General features: G+C 44.1%; 1 protein-coding gene across 1 annotated transcript in view; it reads left to right on the top strand.

Moving 5' to 3' along the window:
- The window catches only part of LOC143962194 (protein diaphanous homolog 1-like), a 311,409-nt gene that overhangs the window by 257,847 nt on the left and 32,218 nt on the right, over window positions 1–21,344 (top strand). Inside the window, exons 15-16 of the mRNA XM_077471524.1 lie at window positions 2,101–2,280; window positions 19,975–20,589. Coding sequence (XP_077327650.1) covers window positions 2,101–2,280; window positions 19,975–20,589 — 795 coding nt within the window. The remainder of the gene's footprint in view (window positions 1–2,100; window positions 2,281–19,974; window positions 20,590–21,344) is intronic.

Below are 21,344 nucleotides of genomic sequence, written 5' to 3'. Positions count from 1 at the left end.
CAGAACAGTTAAAATGCATGCAAATGAATTGATGTTGGCAGATAAAAAAAAATATGAGCTAACCTAAGATATATCCAAACCCAAGAACAAAAATATATTACAGCTATCTAGTAATTAGATGTGGTAGCTGCATTGCTTCTTTTTATATGGCCTTTTCCCCCTTTACTCCCACTAGATGATTCTGCCATTAACACGCTTCCTGTCCTAGGGTGACAACACTCAGTCTACTGTATCTTTCTCACCCTAAGCTGCTGATTTGGACTCCATACACCAACTTTCTTTTCATCTCCATTACATAGAATTGTTTTACAAAAGATAGCTGATAAAGCTAATAAGATTGTTTGATATTTCAGTTCAGTAACAGGACGCTACAGAGGCACAAGGTTTCTGCCAAGGTCAACAGGTCTTTTCTGTATAGGCAGAAAATGTACTTAAGCTGGCCATAGACGGTGCGTTTTTTCTTTCCTGCAACCATGGTTTGCTAGAAAGGAAATTGCTCAATCTCCACATAGTCAGAGTTGATGGGGGGGTGGTTATCTGCCGTGGAGCTATTTTGTTATCCCTTCAGAGGGAGCTGTCCCAGCCATGAGAGCACAAAGTGATTATTTCTAGTGGGTATAGCCGCTAGCAATAATTGCTTGAAAATCCAACAGGCGGTTTGTACCCAAGATGATCGATCAACTTGGGCACAATCAGCCCACCAATACATGGTTGGATTCTCAATCAGTCCCTGCTGAACTGGCTGAGATTTGAACCCTCTATGGCCGGCTTTAGCCTAAAAGAAAGAAAACTATTACTGTAATCATATCTTAAAACTGGTAAGCTGTGATATAATACGTTTTTGTTCTTGATGTTTTATATATTGACTAGGAGCATACTTGCTGAGCATTTACAGTTATAGCAATAAATTACCAGCATTCGTAACAGCTTTTCCAGGCTCTGAATGGTGATGTAGAGTTTAGAGCTATCTCTCAGGAAAGGAACTATACATGTGACTATATGTATTTCAGGTCCATACTGCATGTCATATTTAACCTGGGTTTGCTGCATTCGTAATTTGAAGAAATTTTCCATTATTTCTTGGCAGGAAAGGGGAAATCTCCCCAGCAGGGACATAGAATGCTGTAGAACCTGGCAGAGGTTTTAACCTTTGATATCTTTATCCAAAACTTTAAAATATAGTAGAGGCGTGAGTGGGGTCTTTAAAGCAGAACTTAAACAGCTTGTAAAGTCTTGTTTTTATTAGTTTTTTTCCTATAAAAATAAACATGTTTATATTTACCTGCTCTGTTGCAGTGGATTTGGACGTAGCAGCCCAGATCCTCCTCCTCCTCCTCCTCTCGAGTATCTCTTCTGTGCCCCTGGCCCCCTCCCTTCTGTTCAGTGCCCCCAAAGCAAGCAGTTTGCTATGGGGGCACCTGATCCGAGTCACAGCTCCCTGTGTCCATTCAGACACTGAGCCCTAACCTGGCCCTGCCCCCTCTCTCCCCTGATTGGCTAGCTCACTCTGACAGCAGCGGCAGCCAATGGCGCAGCTGTTGTGTCTCAGCCAATCAGAAGGGAGAATCTCAGATGACTAAGACACTTGTGGACATCGCTGGACAGAGAGGGACCTCAGGTAAGTGAGGGGTGCTGCTGCACACAGAAGGCTGTTTAGTTTAATACATTAAGATAAAAAAAACGTCTGCCTTTACAACCACTTTAAGTTCAGCTGTCAAAAAATGTGAGCAGACAGGCTACTTATTGCAAAAGAGACATGCAGCAAAATACATATACAGCCTATTATACATACATTCCTTCACTCCCCTGCCACACTGTACAATGCCTGAAATTGAGAAGCTCTGTGTAAGCTCTGAGTCGATCCCTGCTAGAGCCTAAACCAGCCAATATGACTATGCTGTGCCAATCGCCAAGCATCAGTGCTGTTAAAGGTGAGTCACATGTTCCCCATACCCAGAGGTATTTAGAATTTTTCTGCATTGACAAAACGCTTGCATAAGCCCCCCAACACTTCCAGTGAGATTCTGCCATTTTATAATTCCCAAAGTATATTTTTTTGTTCCTTATGATCTATGGTTGACTTTTTTTTTTTTTCTTTAGCTGGATTTAGAGCTTACTTCAAGACATGAACTCCAAGTGGAAATGAAAGCAAAGGAAAGTGAATATGAACAAAAATTAACGGAACTTCAGGGGGAGAAGCAAGCCATAGATTCTGAAAAACAAGAAGTCCTCACTGAAAAGCAAAAGCTTGAAGCTGAACTTGAAAAGCTTTCTGAAAAGGTAAGTTGCTATATTAAAAAAAGTTATTTTTTCCAAGCCAGTGACATCATGGAGTCCTGGGAAACCTGGAATGAAAATGCCACATTTAAACACAACAAAGCTGTTCCATGTAAACAAACATTGAGATCAAAGTATATCAATGATGTCGGGGTAATAGGATAAGTGACTGTAAGGTTAAGAAATGGGAATTAAATTGAACATTTGATCAAGTTTCTGAATGTTAATCCATAAAAAAAAATATTTTTTTGTTTTGCCTAACCTAATCCTTTAGAACTTGTTCACATTGATTTTAGAGCTGCGCAATTAATCGTCAAGAATCACAATTCCCCCCCCCCCTGCTGCGATCTTGAATAAAGTATTTCACATTCCTTTCTATGCAGAGAATTCTCTCTACTCTGCTAAAGTGACAGCCATCAAAAGAAAGGAGGAAAAAAATGGGCAGTCTGACAAGAATCACAACATTCTTTAGCAGTGAAACTTAAGTATAAACGTTGTAACAAGTTGTCCTTTAGATCAAAGGAATACACATTTGTGTGAAAATGAGGGAAGTTTAACCACTTAAACACAAACTTTTTCTGGCATTTGTTGGTTTCATGTTGAAATCCTTTTTTTTTTTTTTTGCTAGAAAATTACTTATAACCCCCCAAACAATATATATATATATTTTTCCTAATAGACCCTAGAGAATAAAATGGTGGTTGTTGCAATATTTTGTCACACTGTATTTGCGCAGAAGTCATTCAAATGCAATTTTTTTGGGGGAAAAATTGCACTTTAATGAATTAAAAAAAATAACTAGTAAAGTAAGCACAATTTTTTATTTTTTTTTGTATAATGTGAAAGATTTTACGCCATGAGAATCGTGATCTTTTTATTCTAAGCAAAAAAATTGTGATTCTCATTTTGGCCAGAATCGTGCAGCTCTAATTGATTTGTTGGGGCTACGCTACAGCAGCCAGGAATGTGTGTAAATCTGACAAGTTGAATATTGCCTGTCCGTTGTAAGTGATCGGATGAATGCACAACGTTTTGCTTATCACCAGGCACAGCAGAATGAAAGCAATATTTTTAGGAAGTTTTTTTCATTTAAGTGATTGTAAAGGATATTTTCTTTTAATTTAAAATAAAATATCTTCTACTTACCAGCTCTGTGCTATAGTATTGCACAGAGAGGTCCCTTACTTCCTCTACTGGAGTTCCTCGCTGGGGTTGTTTGGCCGGGACAGTGTTGGAGCATGAGAAGTCTCTTGGTAAGTGGGGTGTGGGGAACAGATATTGAAAAGGTTTTTTTACCATAAAGTGGTGTAAATTTCAGACATGAAAAATGAACAAAGCACATCCCTCTATAGTGTATACTAACCTGATTCCAAACGGGGAGGAAGCTGTTAAAGCACTGTATGTATGTGGCTGCTGCTGGCTGTGGAGGGACAGAGTAGAAGGATGGCTTGTTTCAGGTTGGTGATACAGGCATTTCCCTTTGACACATTGTACTTTACCAGGCTAGGATTAATAGCAGCTAATAGCACTGGACTATAGACTAGCAGTGTACATTCTTTTGCTGGTAGTGCTTCTGCTTTATGCATCAGGCTAAGTGTGGTAATGGGACCAGAAACTCCTAAACGTTCTAAAAGGGTCAGTGGTTTCACAAACCAATAAATCCATTTCAAAAAGAATGTCATCCTCTGAGAGGCATGCGGCTGGTCAGATTGAGCCGTCAGGGGGAACTATTGTTGCAGCTGCGCTAGACACTTCAGTCTCTGTACATATCACACACGATATTTTTTCTTCTACCATTTGTAAATTGAAAAGAAGATTGATGCTATGATATCTCTCCATAGTGGGTCTAAACATAGCAGATCCTCATCCAGTGCTCAGGACCCTCTTATTGAGGTGAAGGGGATCAGGTAGATCTTCCCAAATATTTGGAATGTACTTATTTATCCTCTTCCGAGGATCCTAATATAGGAGTAGCATCACAAGTTCAACATTTTTTGCTGCCTGTAGTGCAGGCTCTTGAGGAACCCACCTCTAATTTGGGGTTCATTAGAACCTCCCCCATCTGGGGATGTTTTTTCCTATTCATGAATGGCTAAAAAGGCTTATGTATTCTGAATGGGAACATCTGGATAAACAATATTATCCTCCTAAGAAATTCTCCACACTTTAGCCTATGGAAGTCGGTTCCATTGTAGGACTAATTCAACTTATCAAAACAAAGAAAAATCCTTCCATTCGACTGTGCATGAGATTGTTGGGGGAAATGGTGGCCTCCTTCGAGGCCATCCCTTACTCGCAATTTTCACTCAAGACTGCTACAAAACACCATCCTGTCGGTCTGGAATAAAAAGATTCAGGCCTTGGTTTTTTTTCCAATACGCTTGGTTCCCGATGTAAGTCAGAGCCTAAATTGGTGGTTGTTATCCAGCAATAGGGAAAATCTTTTCTACCTGTATCCTGGAAAGTATTAACAGATGCCAGCCTTCTAGGCCACAGAGCAGCCCTGGAAGAAGATTCTGTCCAGGGGAGATGGTCCGGGTTAGAGGACCTTGCCTATCAACACGTTGGAAGATTCAGGCAGTATGTCTGGCCCTAGAATCTTGGACGGTCAGACTACCGGACTGTCCTGTCAGGATTCAGTCCAACAAGGCCACGGCGGTGGCTTACATCAATCACCAGGGGGGCACGAGAGGTTGTGCAGCCCAAAAAGAGGTGAAGTATGTTCTAGTTTGGGCAGAACACAACATTCCTTGCCTATTGGCAATTTTCATTTCAGGAATAGAGAATTGGCAGGCGGACTACTTGAGTCCCCAACAATTATTCCAGCAGAATGGTCTCTTCACCTCGACATCTTCCTAGCGAAATGTCAGAGATGTGGTATTCCAGACATGGACCTATTCGCGTCCAGATTCAACAACAAAGTCGATAACTTTGTCAAGAACAAGGGATCCGCTAGCAGGCGGAACAAATGCATTAGTCTTTCCATGGGATCAGTTTTGACTGATCTATGCATTTCCTCCAGTTCTGCTACTTCAGCGCCTTCTCCACAGGATCAAGCAAGAACGAAAGGAGGTGATTCCGGAGGCCCCAGTGGGTCCCAGAAGATCTTGATTTACCGAGATCATAAAGATGGCAGTAGGAGTCCTTAGGACTCTGCTATTATAGCCAGACCTTCTCGCACAAGGTCCGGTATTTCATCCTACCTTACGGACAAAAAGTTTAACAGGTTTGACTGTTGAATTCCACTTTCTAAAGGATCGTGGATGATCTCCTTCTGTAGTGTCTACTTTGATTAATGCCAGGAAGCCGGCTTCCAGAATCATTTACTATAGGGTCTGCAAAGCATATGTTTGTTGGTGTGGATCCAGGGGTTGGCACCCCAGGAAGTATGTCATAGGCAGGATCCCTGATTCCTGCAAATGGGATCTGAAATGAAGCTTGCCTTGACTTCTATCAAGGGCCAGATCCCAGCCTTGTCAGTGTTTTTTCAATGGCCCCTTGCTTCCAAATCTTGGTGTGTAGCTTATTCAGGGGGTAACACGGATTATTCCCCCTATCAATGCACCTCTAAATCCTTGGGATTTAAATTTGGTCTTAACTGCTTTGCTGAATCGGCCATTTGAGCCTTTACGAGAAATTCCCTTGGTTCTTTTGACAAAAATCATCTTTCTGGTTGCCATTTCTTCTGCTAGAAGAGTATCGGAACTAGCGGCTCTGTCTTGTAAAGAGCCATATTTGACCATGCCTAAGGATGAGGTGGTTTTATGTCCTCATCCTGAATTCCTACCAAAAGTTGTAACAGGTTTTCATTTAAACCAAGATATTATTCTTGCTTCTCCAGAGCCTCAATCTAGGGAAGAGAAGGCACTACATTCCCTTGATGTAGTAAGGGCGATCAGAGTCTATTTAAAGGCAACCGCTCAGGTTCTCAAAACATGTTTTGTTTGTACTGCCAGAGGGTCCAAAAGGTGGACAGGCAGCATCAAAATCTACTATTTTCCAAATAGATTGGTCAAGTGATTGTTCAAGCTTCAACTTTAAAGAAGAAAATTCTTCCTTCTCATGTTAGAGCACACTCATCCAGGGTGATTAGTGCCTCTTGGGTGATGCATCATCAGGCTTCTATGGCTCAGATCTGTAAGGCCACGACTTTGTCTTCGGTTCATACGTTTATCAGATTTTATCAAATTGATATTAAAGGTCATGAGGATATTGCCTTTGGACACAGTATACTGCAGGCTGCAGTATGAGTCCTCTGGCCTCCTTTTTGCCCTACTTTTTTGTTATGTCTTCCTCCCTTCAGTTGCCATTGCTATGGGACATCCCACATAGTAAGGACTATGGCTCTGTGTCATCTGATGTAAGAAAAGAAAACAGCCGCAGGCATCATCACAGTATACAGTAAAAAAAGGTTTCCAGATTCTGATAAGCGCCTCGCCACAGACCCTCACTAAAGATGCCCATACTTACATTTTGGTGCATTTTCATTGAAGTCCTCTCAATTTGCCAAAAACCATGGGGGAAAGAGTATCATGGATGCTCACTGTAACAGGTTATATAAAAAAAGACAAAATATCAGTTTGTAATCAGCCTAACTCACAGGTACAGCATAAATTCCCTGTTAAGAAAAAAATCATGAAGTGATGCCCTGCAATGAGGTATTTCTTATCAGACATAAAAGTAACCAAGTGTGACACATTGTCCTTCCAAACAAAGTCATAATATTGTATAATGTCACATTAACCTGTTCAATGCTGACTGCATCTTCTGATGGCAAACTGAGGCTTAACAAAAGCACATGCGGCGCTGAGCCGCACTTTGAAAGGCCTGGTGGATTTTCCTGCTTTATCCACGAAGCTTTTATTACGCTTTGTTCTGCCAGTGACTGAGAAAAAAAGAATGTGAAAATGGAAATCTGAAAAGCTTTCACCCCAGTCTGATACTTAAGCTGTAAAATGAATAATACAATAGTTAGAAGAAATATAATTGCAAAAAGAAATGACTTTGGATGAAGACTTTGAAAGCACCTTTCAAAAGTACAAATCACTCCCAAATATTTTTACATCTGTAAAGAAAAGATATCTGAGCACTTCAGAATATATTTACTATTACACTGCCTGCATTGAAATGCTGTAATAATTATTTAAGTCTATAAAGTAAGAAACGTTAATGGGCCCAGATTTGTAGGATGTAACAATTTTTTTTTTTTTTAGGCTTTTAAAGAAGAAAAGGTGCTCGACTATAAACTGTGCAGTTTGTAGCTCTGCTTAGAGGCTTCCATATATACCGCTGTTTTGTAAAAGAGTGCCTATGAAGGCAAGGAATATGGCCATTTCAAACATAGTTTCTTCAAATAGTGGAGTAAAAAGTAACACCTCCAAGGAATGTTGAGAAATTTCTTGCTGACCGATACTTCCCTTTTCAGTAAAACAAAGAGAGGCACAATTTTGTCCTCATAAATCCTTTTCTTGGAGTCCATTGAGAATCACAAGAAGTTACATGTCGTCATGTTTTACTGCTGCCTACAAGAGAATAGAACACTGGCAAATAAAAATAAAAAATGTAATCCCTCCTACTACCAGCATGCCCCTGTTTAGCCAAGCAGTACCAAGAGACTGGTCATAAAGGGGTGAAATGTGTCCCTAAATAATTTTTACAATGAGTACAAAAATGAAATTGTCTTTCCTTGTGCAGTGAGGAACACAGGAAATCATTACCTGTCTTCTAAATAAAGACTGCCTGCCATCTGTCAATGCTTGGGATGTAAATGGTGGTTAAAGGGATTGTAAAGTAATTTTTTTTTTTTTTTTTCTTTTTTAATAACCAACATGTTATACTCCCACTGTGCAGCTTGTTTTGCACAGTGTGGCCCCGAACCTGCTCTTTTGGGGTCCCTCGACGGCTGTCTCTGCTTCCTCCCGCTATAGCCGCTCGCTGTATCACATGGCCCCGCCCCCTCGCACTGCGTCATTGGATGTGATTGACAGCAGCGCAAGCCAATGGCTGCGCTGCTTTCAATCCATCCACTCCAGCCAATCCAGCCAGGCTGAGCGGCAAAGAGGACAGCGGGAGCGAGCGCGGGACTTTTGATGGGCCAGGTAAGTAAAACGGGGGGGGGGGGGGGGGGGGTGGGGGGCCGGCAGTGTGAGATGTTTTTTCAGCTTAATGCATAGAGTGCATTAAGGTGAAAAAACATTTACCTTTACAACCCCTTTAAGGCTGAATGTTCAACTCCCCTGCACCAACAGGATGCCCTGTACTCCTTCGCAGCCCAACAGGTTAACATCTGTTGTAAAAAATCTTGGAAAAGAGGGGAAGGAAGGACTTGCCCTGACTCCTGAACTGGATTCATGAGGCAGCTTGTCAGAGACTACCTGATTTTCAGTACCAGACAAATTGAGCTGTCCAAGGATTGGACTACCTTGTCCCAGGATGGCAGGTTGTGTTATAAGGTGCTACTATTAACCCTCGGACACTTTTGCAGAAGTAGAGCGTTAGGGTTATAACTTTATTTAACTTTCTTGCTGCCAGGACAGTTTTTTTTTTTTTCACACACATTTAAAAAAAAATTTGAGGCCTGAAGATTACACCCCCCCCACCCCCAAATTCTATTTCTCTTTCGTTCATTGACGGACACACTTGGCAGAACATGTAACACATGTAAAAACAGCAAGACTGCATACCTTCCGCCCAGGGGATGGTCCCTCTGGCTATAACCCCTCAGCCTGTTTCCTGCAGCTCAGTTTTTTTCTGCCTAGTGAAGAAGGACCTGGCTCCCTGAGGGGACCATTGTTCCTGGGAATTTTAGATTTTTGTGTTTTTGCCCACAAGATTTTGATCCTGTGATCTACTATCAACAGCCGGCTGGGTGACAGGCTGGATAATGTAGATCCTTGTAGTCTCCCCAGCCATGCCATCGAGCGTGAGCAGGCCCTAGCTACACGCTGGGTCGGCCAAGACATGCCCCTTTTTCTCCAGGGGCGGACTGTGAGCTATATTCTCTGGGGCACACGTATGACCGGGCTACTGCTGTCTGTGTCACAGTGTGCCGTGGCCAGCAGCCACCCCCGTACGGCTCGGGTGATGGGTCTGTGGTGGAATGCGTCCAACTATTCTGACCGGACGGGTAAGTACAGCTCTCCCTGCCTCAGCAGGATAGAGCACCTGGGCATTCCCTGGGAGGTCGATTGGGGGTCTCTTGCTCTCCCTTTCCGCTCTCCCTTTCCGCTCTCCCTATCCCTTTTTTTCCCTCCTCCCCCTGCGGGGGCCGCTGCATGAATGGGCATGAGGTGCGGTGTGTGTGTGTGTGTACCTGGGCCGGGGGTCCTCTGGGGGGGCTCTGAGCCTTGGCAGGGGCTGCTCTGTCTGTTTGGGTCAGTTTGTTGTCTTTTTTTCCCCTTTTCTCTGCGTGTGAGGTGCCTGTGTAAAATCTACCTCAGAATGTGCTGCCGCCATCTTCCAGCGGCCATGGCCATTTCCCTGTAGTTTTTATGCAGAGCATGGCTGTCAGCCATTTTCTAGAGGGCCTGCGCTTTTATACAAAAAGGGCCGGAGGCCGTTTTCTTGTAGCCTCAGTGTGGTTTTACTTCCAGTGCTTGGTCGCTTTACCTCAGAACAGCGCTTTTTTTTCACTCTGGGCACCTGGGACTGGACACAGAACACAGCGGTCAGCGGAAGCACAGTGCAGCACTTGGTCAGGGTTGCGAGTCCTGTGGTTGGACCCCTCAGTCTGTGAGCAGCTAGGAGGGTGAGATTGTGTAACTTGCCCTAAGTCCCCAAGTGTAGCAGGGGAGGTGGGTCAGCATGGCACCAGAAGCCGATGCTTCTTCCCCAGACATCCCTGTAATTGCAACCGGCTCACTTTCAAACAATGTAGTACCTATGGACGCTTTGTCGGCGGTCCTGGAAATGTTCGTTGCCAGGGTGGAGACGGCATGTGGGCGCAAGGGGAGTAAAAAACATCCTCTGGCGGTGCGTTACCCCTTTGAGGAGAGCCTCCTTAAATAATGGATGGCTCCTCCGGTCGTTGACCCCCCGGTATCCAGGTTAAATAAAATAACCACAATTCCGGTAGAAGGAACTCCTGCATTCAAGGACCCTACCGACAGGAGAGCCGAGGCAGTGGCCCGGTCCATGTTTACGGTAATGGGGTCAGCATTACGACCTGTACTGGCCACGGCCTTGATGTCGCAGACACTTGCTGAGTGGGCAAATTTATTGCACCGTGAATTGGAGAAGCAACTGTCTCCCCTGGTCTGCGTAGAATTGGCAGATTAGTTAGTGCCTTAAGTATGTCTGTGATGCGGCCCTGGATACAGTCCCCCTGCTCTCTAGAGCTTTGGTATCAGCAGTGGTGCTACGGTGCCTGATTTGGCTGAAATGCTGGTATGCGGACCAAGCATCTAAAAAAAAAAAAAAAAAAGCACTGGCGGATTTGCCCTTCCTTGGTGAGAGGCTATTTGGAGCTTCGCTGGATGACGTTATTAAGAATGTTACAGGTGGGAAGGGCACGTTACTCCCACAGTCCAGGAAGGGTAAGGAGCCACGCTGTAATCAAGGGCCCTCTTTTTCCACTCAGAAACAGCCTTTTAGCCTGCCCGGGTCGACAGGTAAGCACTCCCAGGCCGACAGGGCGTCTGCTGAAAGACAAAGGCGTCCCTACTTTTGCAAGCCAAACAAATCTGCGAGCAAAAAGGCTACCGCATGAAGGTTTGCCCCTGCCACTTGGGTGGGGGGGGGGGGAGGGGGATCGCCTTCCGTAGTCTGCAGCTCGGTGGACCTCACTGCTGTCCGACCAATGTGTCTGCGAACTGGTTTCATCTGGCTACAAGATGGTTTCTTTTTTTCTTTCTTTTTTTTTTTTTTATTGTTTATGAATTTCCAAAGTCCTACAGAAGGAAATATACGTGAAACATTAACATTTCGAAACAATGCAGGTATACTTTGATTACAGGGTACAAGATAGTTTCTTTCTTGTCCGCCAAACAGATTTTTTCCCTCCAGCATAACTTTACTTCCGGCTCGCCGGGAAGCCCTGTTAGGGGCAGTAAAGGACCTGCTCCTACGCAGGGTGATGGTGCCTGTTTTCTGGGCAGGTTTCAGGGATTCTACTCCAATTTGTTTGTAGTCCCCAAAAAGGAAGGGGTACGTCCAATCCTGGACCTAAAAGCCCTCAACTGCTTTGTGAAAATACAAAGGTTCAGGATGGTATCGGTTCGCTCCGTGGTCGCTGCACTCTATCTGGGGTACTTCCTGGCGTCTCTGGATATCCAGGACGCGTACTTGCATATACCCATATGCCTCAAGCATCAGAGATTTATTCAATATACAGTTGGGCAAGAGCACTACCAATCCGTAGCTCTCCCTTTTGGCCTGGCGTCAGCACCCAAGTCTTTTGCCAAAGTGTTAGCTCCAATTCTGGCGCTGTTAAAGGGGTTGTAAATGTAAATGTTTTTTTACCTTAATGCATTCTATGCATTAAGGTGAAAAAACATCTGACAGTGCCTGCGCCCCCAGCCCCCCCGTTTTACTTACCTTACCCCTCGAAAGTCCCACGCTCGTCCCCCGACGTCCTTTCCACCGTTCAGCCTGGCCGCTGATTTGCTGGAGTGGATGGATGGAAAGCAGCCATTGGCTCGCGCTGCTGTCAATCACATCCACTGATGCGGAGCACCGGGGTGCGGGGCCGTGTGATACAGCGAGCGGCTATAACCGTCGGCTGTGTCACGGGAGCGCACCCGCAGGTGCTTCTCACCATGAGAGGGAGCTCGCATGAACGTGAGAAGCACCTGCAGGAGGAAGCCGAGACAGCCGCCGAGGGACCCCAGAAGAGCGGGTTCGGGGCCACTCTGTGCAAAACGAGCTGCACAGTGGAGGTAAGTATAACATGTTTGTTATTTAAAAAAAAAAAAAATTCACTTTACAATCCCTTTAAGGCAATGTGGGATTGCAATCGTGGGTTACCTAGATGACCTCCTTCGGAGAGCAGCTTCTGCCTCAGAATTAAGGGAGGATGTGGTGATCACTATGCAAACTCTACAGGGGTACCTGGGCTTACTGCTGGACTCAGTAGAAGCGAGAGTTTCTCCTTTCAGACAAACTGCAAACTATCCAAGCCGCGGTGAAGATGTTGATGAACCACAGGTGGTCGTCGCTGCGCTTCTGCATGCGAGTTCTGGGCCTCATGGTAGCCTCCTTTGAGGCGGTACCATAAGCCCAATTGCACACCCGAGTCTTGCAGAAGGAGATCCTGTCCAAAATGGGACAAATCTCTGTTATCCCTGGATCGTCAGTTTTGGGTGAGCCAGTTAGTTGGGGATTCCCTTCTCTGGTGGCTGAGGTCTCTGACTCTTCAGTCCGGGAGATTGTTCCTTCCTCTTCATTAGAGGTCGACCGATATGGGTTTTTCTCTGGCCGATACCGATATTTAGAAATCGCCACGGCCGATGGCCGATATAGGATGCCGATTTTTTTTTCGGGGTGATATGTTAGGCCGATTATTTATTTTTTCCCCTTCATCTCATAAAATCTAACAGTTAGACACCTTTCCCACTGGGGCGTTTTTCAGGCGCTTTAAAATAGCGCCTGTAAAGTGCCTGCAAAACGGCTCCCCTGCAGTCTGTGTGGAAGCGATGCGCTGGCAGGACGTTAAAAAAGAAAAAAAAGTCCTGCAAGCAGCATCTTTCGAGTCGTGTATACCACTCCTCCACCACTCCTGCCCATTGAAATGAATGGGCACCGCTGCTGAAGCACCTGCAATGCGATTTGGCAGCGGCGCTTCACGGGCACATTTAACCCCTTCCTGGGCCGCTAGCTGGATTATAAGTGCTCCGCTAAAATCACGGTAAAGCGCCGCTAAAACTGGCAGCGTTTTACCGTCAATGCCTGCTCGCTCCAGTGTGAGAGCAGCCTTAAAGCGTCGGTCCACCCTAAAGTGGACCTTCCGCTCATTGGAATCCTCCCCCCCTCCGGCGCCACAATTGGCACCTTTCAGGGGAGAGGGGGGTGCGGGTACCTGTACAGTACAGGTATCTGCACCCACTTCCGGTGTAGATTCTGCAGAAGGTACGCCCCTTTGCGCAGAATCTACGCCCCTTTCCGAAAGTCCCCCGCTGCCTGCTGGGAAACACACGGATCCCAGAGACAGCGGGGACCATCCTTATTGCGAAGCGAGACTCGCGCATGCGCAGTAGGGCACCGGGAAATGATGCCGAAAGGCTCCACTTCCTGATTTCCATACCCAAGATGGCGGCGGCAGCACCCGAGAGACAATCGAGAGCGGCCTAGGGTGCCGACATCGTGGGCGCGCTGGGCGGGTAAGTGGCACTATTTTAAAAGTCAGCAGCTGCAGTATTTGTAGCTGCTGGCTTTTTAAAAAAAAAAAAAAAAAACGCGGACACCCGCTTTAAGTGATACAGAAAATTTCTTACATTTATTAAACAAAACAAACATCCAAACAGTTCACTTGTATGTATAATTTAGAATGAAAAATATAATATATATATACATATACAAAAACAGGTAATCAAAACTTTTGGATGAAAAAAAAAATGGGCTAACTGTTGTGTTTTTTTTTTTTTTTTTGTTTTTGTTTTTTAATCTGTGTGTTTTTTCCCAAAAAAATTGAGTTTGAAAGACTGCTGCGCAAATACCGTGTGACATAAAATATTGCAACAACCGCTATTTTATTCCCTAGGATCTCTGCTAAAAAGATATATATAAGTTTTGGGGGTTCTAAGTGAATATCTAGCAGAAAATACAGGATTTTTATTTGTAAGCATGAAGTGTCAAAAAAGATTTAGTTTTTAAATGGTTAAACTGAGAACTCTACACACTGAGTTGAGTTCATTCATTCAAGTGTAAACATTGTATCTTTTTGATCTTTTCTTGGCAGACTGCCCAGAGGGGAGACAAGTCGCTTCACTCAAGTCTCCAGGCAACTTACACTGACTTCTATTACTGAAGTCATTTGCAAGTCGCGCTGAATATATCAGCCTTTTTTAACAGCACAATCGGCCGATGCCGATTAATTAAAAAATGCCAAATATCGGTCGACCTCTACTCTCCATTGGACGGTGATCACAACAGACGCCAGCCTGACCGGTTGGGGTGGAGTGCTGGGGGTAGACCCAGTCGACCCAGGGCCTCTGGTTGCGGGAAGAATCCCAGCTGCCGATGTGCTCGAACTTTGGGCGATCAGGCTATGCCTCTCCACATGGTCAACGAGGCCACAAGGGCATCCAGTCAGGATCCAGTCAGACAGCGCCACGGCAGTGGCATATGTCAACCATCAAGGAGGAACAAGGAGCTCAGCCGTAGCAAAGGAGGTCGATCACATCCACTGGTGGGCAGGGCGAAATGTGCCGGCAATATACATCCCGGGTGTAGAAAACTGGCAGGTGGACTACCTAAGTCGCCGGATGCTGGACCCAGGAGAATGGGCATTGCATCTGGAGGTATTCAGGCTTCTTTGCCTGCGGTGGGGTACACCAGATGTGGATCTCTTGGCCTCTCAATCGAAAGGTGCCAAGGTTTGTGTCCAGGACAAGAGACTCCTCCATGTGGGCAGTGTCGGCTGATTTATGCCTTTTCCCTACTCAAACTGTTACAACGTCTGCTACGCAGAGTGGAGGCCGAGGGAATTCCAGTAATACTAATTGCCCCAGATTGGTCTCTGCATCCCTGGTATGCCGACCTAGTACACCTGGTGGCGGATGTTCCTTGACGGTTGCCGATGCTAGAAGACCTTCTATTGCAAGGTCCGATACTCCATCCTGCTTTACAGTCGCTGGTTTTAACGGCATGGGTGTTGAAAACCAGGTGCTAGAGGACCGAGGTCTGTCGGGCTCGGTAATTTCCACTATGCTGATGGCATGGAAATCTTCTTGGAAGATTTACCATCGTATGCGGAAGGCCTACGCCTCCATGTGTGAGGAGATGGGGTGAAGTACGTGCACTTATTCTGTTTCCAGGAGCCTTCTGTTTTCACAGCGAGGCGTGGATCAGAAACTTGCCTGAAGCACCATCAAGGGACAAATATCAGCCTTGGCTGTCTTTTTCCAACACCCCTTGGCATCTCACTCATTGGTAAGCACCTTTGTACAAGGGGTTCAGCATTTAGTCCCTCCGATTCGACCACCCCTACCTCCGTGGGATCTGAACCTGGTGCTATCGGCTCTTCAGAAACCGCCGTTTGAGAACATCAGGGAGATTCCCTGGTTGACTCTTTCCCAGAAAGTTGTCTTTCTACTGGCTATTACATCTGCCAGGAGGATTTCTGAGTTGGCAGCCTTGTCTTGCAAGTCGCCCTATCCGATTTATCCACAAGGATAAGGATGTGCTATGTCCGCAACCCTATTTTCTTCCAAAGGTGGTTTCAGCATTCCATCTCAATGAGGACATTGTATTACCATCCCTTTGTCCTAAGCCGACTCATCCAAAAGAAGTTTACCTACATTCCCTGGACATGGTACGGGCTCTGAGAGTATATCTGTCTGCTACGGCTCCCTTCCTGAAGTCACTCTGTTTCGGTGGCTAGTCCAAAAAAAGGTTTGGCGGTCTAATCGACCACCATTTCCTGGTGTATCAGACAGATCATGGTCCAGGCTTACGCCTTGAAGGGGCAGATGCCCTCCTTTCCTGCCACGGCCCATTCCACCAGTGCGATTGGGACCTCCTGGGCTTTCCGACATCAAGCATCTGTCTCCCAGGTGTGTAAGGCGGGGACTTGGTCATCTGTTCACACTTTCACTAAGTTCTACAAAGTTGATGTAAGCGCATCTTCAGATGCTTGCTTTGGCCGCAAAGTTTTGCAGGCAGCTGTGTAAAGTTGCAATTTACACTTTTTTTTACAATTTTGTTGTGAATACATTTTTGATGCATACATTGGCTACAAGTTCTGCTGCAGCCATTTCAGATGGCAACTCCTCAGTTGAGGCGTTCCTCTGGTTGTGGGTGAAGTTATGTTTTTTTTCCACCCCTCGATTTGAGACTGCTTGGGGACGTCCCTATGGTCAAGATTTAAAGGACCGGTCAATGAACGAAAATGAAAATAGGATTTTTGTACTCACCGTAAAATCCTTTTCTCTGAAGTTTGATGGACACAGCACCCACCCTTCCTATTTTACGTTTGTACTGCTTGTTGAGCTACTGAGCTACAGGAAGCAGGCTGAGGGGTTATAGCCAGAGGGACCGTCCCCTGGGCGGAGCTATACAGTCTTGCTGTTTTTTTACATGTGTTGCATGTTCTGCCTAGTCCTCTCCTGAAGGTGGCGTGATAACCCCACGGTCAAGATTGTCAATGAACTTCAGAGAAAAGCATTTTATGGCGAGTACAAAAATCTAATTATTTTCTGAAAGCAAACGTTTTGTAATAGCAGTATTCCAATTTATGTCGCATGATATTTGCGCAAAGGTTTATCAAGCACAAAATTTCAGGAAAAAAAATACATCAAAGTAAATTTTAGGACAATCAAATGCATTGTTACTCACTTTTTGGGTAAAATGTTATAGATGCTCTTGTGCTGAGTAAATGGATTGCCAACATGCCAAGCCTTAAAGCGGAATTAAACTCAAAAACAATAATTTTTTTATATTGCAGCTTACCAATATGTGATGGATGTTGTGGTTGCATTTGTTTTCTTTTTTTAGGCTTTCTTTGCTTTTTCACCTGGTGATCCAGCCCGCACGTCTGTGGTTTTCCAATAGACCAAGCTCTATTGAAAATGTAGTATCAGTTTAGTGTGTTGAAACAAACCATTTACCACTGACAGGGGTGCTTACAATGATCAGCTTTTATTCATGTAAAACTTTTATCCAAAAATGAAAAAAAAAACACTGTTGTAACTGCAGTGTGAGCTGGAGTTTGGCTTCAATTTGTTAGTGTATCTAAATCTGCTAGTGGACTAACACTCCTCTCCCCCAACACTGACATTGCTGCTGTACAAAGGAACATGTACATGCTCCTTTATCCAGAGTGGGGGCCACTCTAATACAAGAGGTGTGTTACTGGACAGATCACCAGGTAAAAACAGAGGGGGAAAAAAAAGCCTAAAAATGTTTTTGTTTATGTAGCCACCTCATTCAATAATTAACCACTTGCCGCCTGCCATAGAGCAAAATGATGGTGGAAAAGTGGTTTCAATATCCTGACCGAACGTCATATGACATCTTCAGGATATTAAGCCACCGGGGGTGCGCATTGCGACAATCGTTGTTGAGGTGTGTCAGTCTGATTAGTGCCCATCAGTGTCCTTCAATGCAACCTCCATTGGTGCCACCTCATCGGTGCCAGTCAATGCAGCCCCATCAGTGAAGGAGAAAACCTATTCATTTACAGAGTTTTGTACCTGAAACAAAAAAAAAATGTATTTTCAAAATTTGTGGTCCTTCTTTTTTTATTTAGTAGAAAATAAAAATCTCAGAGGTGATCAAATACCACCAAAAGAAAGCTTTATTTGTGGGAACAAAATGATACAAATTTTGTTTGGGTACAGTGTAGCATCACCGCACAATTGTCATTCAAAGTGCGACAGCGCTGAAAGCTGAAAATTGGTCTGGGCAGGAAGGTGTATAAGTGCCCCGTATTGAAGTGTTTAATGAGCTGCAATATATTTTTGGTTTTGGGTAGGGCTGCAATTAACCATTTTCATAATCGAATACTTGGCCAATTTATTGTTTTGATTAACCGGTTAATAACCTTTTTAAAAAAAAAAAGTGTGGTGTATAATTTAGTTAATATGTAACGTCAGAAAAAAAAAAAAGCAATTTATTCTTAAATATCTCTATGCAGTGGTAAATATAAATGACCAACTATATGGTTAGAGAGCAAACTCCCTAATCCACTCTGAGAACAACAGACAGAAGAGATATACTGTATATACTATTAGGAGATTTTCCCTCAAAAAAAAAGTAATTTTAAGAACATATGTTCGATTTTCTAATCGTTAGTGGGGGTCAAATTGATGTTCATTTTCAACCACAGTGACGATAAAATTTGGAAATAGAAAACTGGTGAAAGGAATTTTCAGACTGTATGTGGTTTTTGTTCAGAACTTACAGTAATTTTAAAAACAAGTGAAAATTTCAAAACAACATTCTTTCAGCGAATGTACAGAGATTTTTAGTCTGGAAATTGATTTGTGTGGCCAGCATAAGGCTTGGTATGCAGTTTGCTTTTGATCTGTTTCCACAGTGCTTTTTTCTGTGCGTTTTTGATTTTTGCGCATGTGATTTTGCTGTGATATGACTTTTTGCATTTTTTATTATTTTTTGGCCAATTTGTTGTTGGGCAGATTAAAAAAACACAAATTGCTGCAAAACCCATTAAATGCTTTTCTGCAGCTTCTTCATTGAAGTACATTGAATCAAAAAAGCATTGTTTTACATAAAAAAAAGTCCCTGACCGTTTCCAAATACACAGGGGCTGAAAGAAGCATAGATATGACCGTGTCCCATAGGATGTAAATGAACTGTAGTGCGTTTCTGCAAAAAGCACCAAAAAACACATAGATGTGAACCAGATCTAAGACGTTTAGTAACATAATGGGGTTAAAAAAAACTAAGACCCCTTTCACACCACACTGCCCATAGCGTGGGTGGTAAAACGCCGCTATTTTTAGCGGCGTTTTACCGCCGGATTTGCGGTGCATTTCGGCCGCTAGCTGGGCGCTTTTACCCCCGCTAGCGGCCGAGAAAGGGTTAAAACAGCCAGCAATACGCCGCAATATCTTTGTTTTGCCGGCGGTATTACAGTGCTGCCCCATTGATTTCAATGGGGACCAGCGGTGGAGGAGCGGTAAACACACCGCTCCTTCACCGCTCCAAAGAAGCTGCTGGCAGGACTTTCGGGCTTTCACACTACACACAATGGTGCAGCTTCTTTAGGGCGGATTGCAGACCCTATTTCTAACGCTATAGCGCCTGCAAAACGCCCTGGTGTGAAAGTTGTCTAAAATTAGCCCTTTATACTACAACAAAAAGCAGATAATCACTACTGTAAGGGGTTAATTTTTTTAACTGTAGAACTTTGGAAGTGCTATTTACAGTAGCGATTATTTGCTATTTTTGTACTATAAAGGGCTCATTTTATTTTTTTTAACCCCATTATGTTACTGGCCGATTAATCGATTATGAAAATAGCAATTGATTTCATAATCGATTGGTTGTCAATTTAATAGATTAGTTGTTTCAGCTCTCGTTTTGGGTTTAATACCACTTTAAATTTGCATATGGGAATCGAGCAAAAAACTTTGGCAAAACGTTGGTACCCCAAATTTTTCATAGGCGATGCTTTAAAAGCCCCTATTCGTTGAAAGTTAATCATGAATAATGCCCCTAGATTTTTTTTATCTCCCTTTTGATGTGAGCAATCATATGTAACGTGTAGCACAATCAACGTTTCCACATGTAACGCAATCAACCATTGCATGTGTGTGTTTAGGAGGGAAGAGGGGGGTCTTTGGACCATGCTTGGGTGTAACGTAAATTTTTTAAACTTTCTCTTTTTAAACCAGCTTCATTTTTAATTACACAGGACAAAAAAAAGTGGTTTGCCAACATGAAGTGAGTGTACCCCCCCCACTATATTCAACATATGCCATAAATCTGTGGCGGTGAAAGGGCTAAAAAGCGGATTTTTAATTTGATAATTTTTATGCTTGTAGTTTCCTTATATTGTTCATGTTTGTATTTTTGCAGATTGAAAAAGTCTCAAAGGAACTTGAAGATACGAAAAAAGAAATGGCCACCTTGCCAACATCGGTTTTAATCCCGGTTCCTACTCCAGGCACTGGACCAGGACCAGCTCCTCCCCCACCTCCTCCCCCACCTCCTCTTCCAGGGAATTTAGTTCCAGGGGGAGCACCTCCTCCTCCCCCTCCCCCTCCCCCACCTCCCTTCATGAGTATTGGTGGTCCTCCACCCCCACCTCCACTTCCTGGACAAATTGGTATGCCTCCTCCCCCTCCTCCTTTGCCTGGTGGGTCTGTTCCTCCTCCACCACCTTTGCCAGGTGTCATACCTCCACCCCCACCAATGCCTGGTGCTGGTGGGGTTCCACCTCCACCACCTTTTCCAGGAGCCCCACCACCCCCTCCTTTGCCTGGAGGACCTGGACTGCCACCACCACCTCCTCCTTTCCCTGGTGGTCCTGGAGTTCCACCACCCCCACCTCCTGGCATGCTGGGTGGCCCTCCTCCTCCACCAGGTTTTGGAGGCTGGGGAGTCCCTGCAGTTCCTGCCTTACCATTTGGATTAGCACCCAAAAAGGAATACAAACCAGAAGTGCAGCTGAAACGTCCTAACTGGTCAAAGGTAAGTTTTCTGGAGAAAATGCCGGCACACGTGTGTGTGTGTGTGTGTGTGTGTGTGTGTGTGTGTGTATATATATATATATATATATATATATATATATTATATTATATTTCTATTCCAAGCAATGGGTTACAGCTTACTCTGAAAATTGTATTTTAAAGTAGTAATCGAATTATGCGTGTTTGTATTGGTGTGCTATATTGCATTGTTTGACTATTTACAGTACTCTGACGTTTGTAACTGAACCGCACTGATTTTTAATGCAAATCTGTGGCTAAAAGAAAATTTTAAAGCTGGCAGCAGCAGGTAGCTGTCAACATAGGCTGTCAGCACATCCCTGTTTCTGGAAGTTTCAACAAAGGCTCACTCTTTTCTAATGCCCCTGTGCCAACATTAAGCCCTCTGAATGAATCATTGTCCATTAAATCTGAACTAAAGGCAAACAGTTAAATACACAGATGAAATGCATAAAAGGCAGCTCTTCTACCTGCCACAGGATTTGTATTTTTGTCTATTCAGTCCTGAGATTTAGGGACAGTTTACACCATAGAAACGCAGTCCGGATGTGTTTTTCTACACCCTAAATAAAATGCGTTTTCCAGTGCATTCTTGTGCATTTAGGTGTGTTTTTTAATTAATTTACTGCGTACCAGTACAATTCAGTGCAGAACAAAATGCAGCACAACTGCTATGCCATTGAACACCATATAACCTGCTATCCATGCACTTTTGATGCAGAAAGAAAAAATGCACTG

The sequence above is a fragment of the Lithobates pipiens genome, unplaced genomic scaffold (genome assembly GCF_037356315.1).
Source record: "Lithobates pipiens isolate NorthernLeopardFrog02 unplaced genomic scaffold, aLitPip1_a1.2 Scaffold_8, whole genome shotgun sequence".
Classification (NCBI taxonomy): domain Eukaryota; kingdom Metazoa; phylum Chordata; class Amphibia; order Anura; family Ranidae; genus Lithobates; species Lithobates pipiens.
Note: the sequence above shows the minus strand (reverse complement) of the source record. Positions and strands in the feature narration are given on the sequence as shown.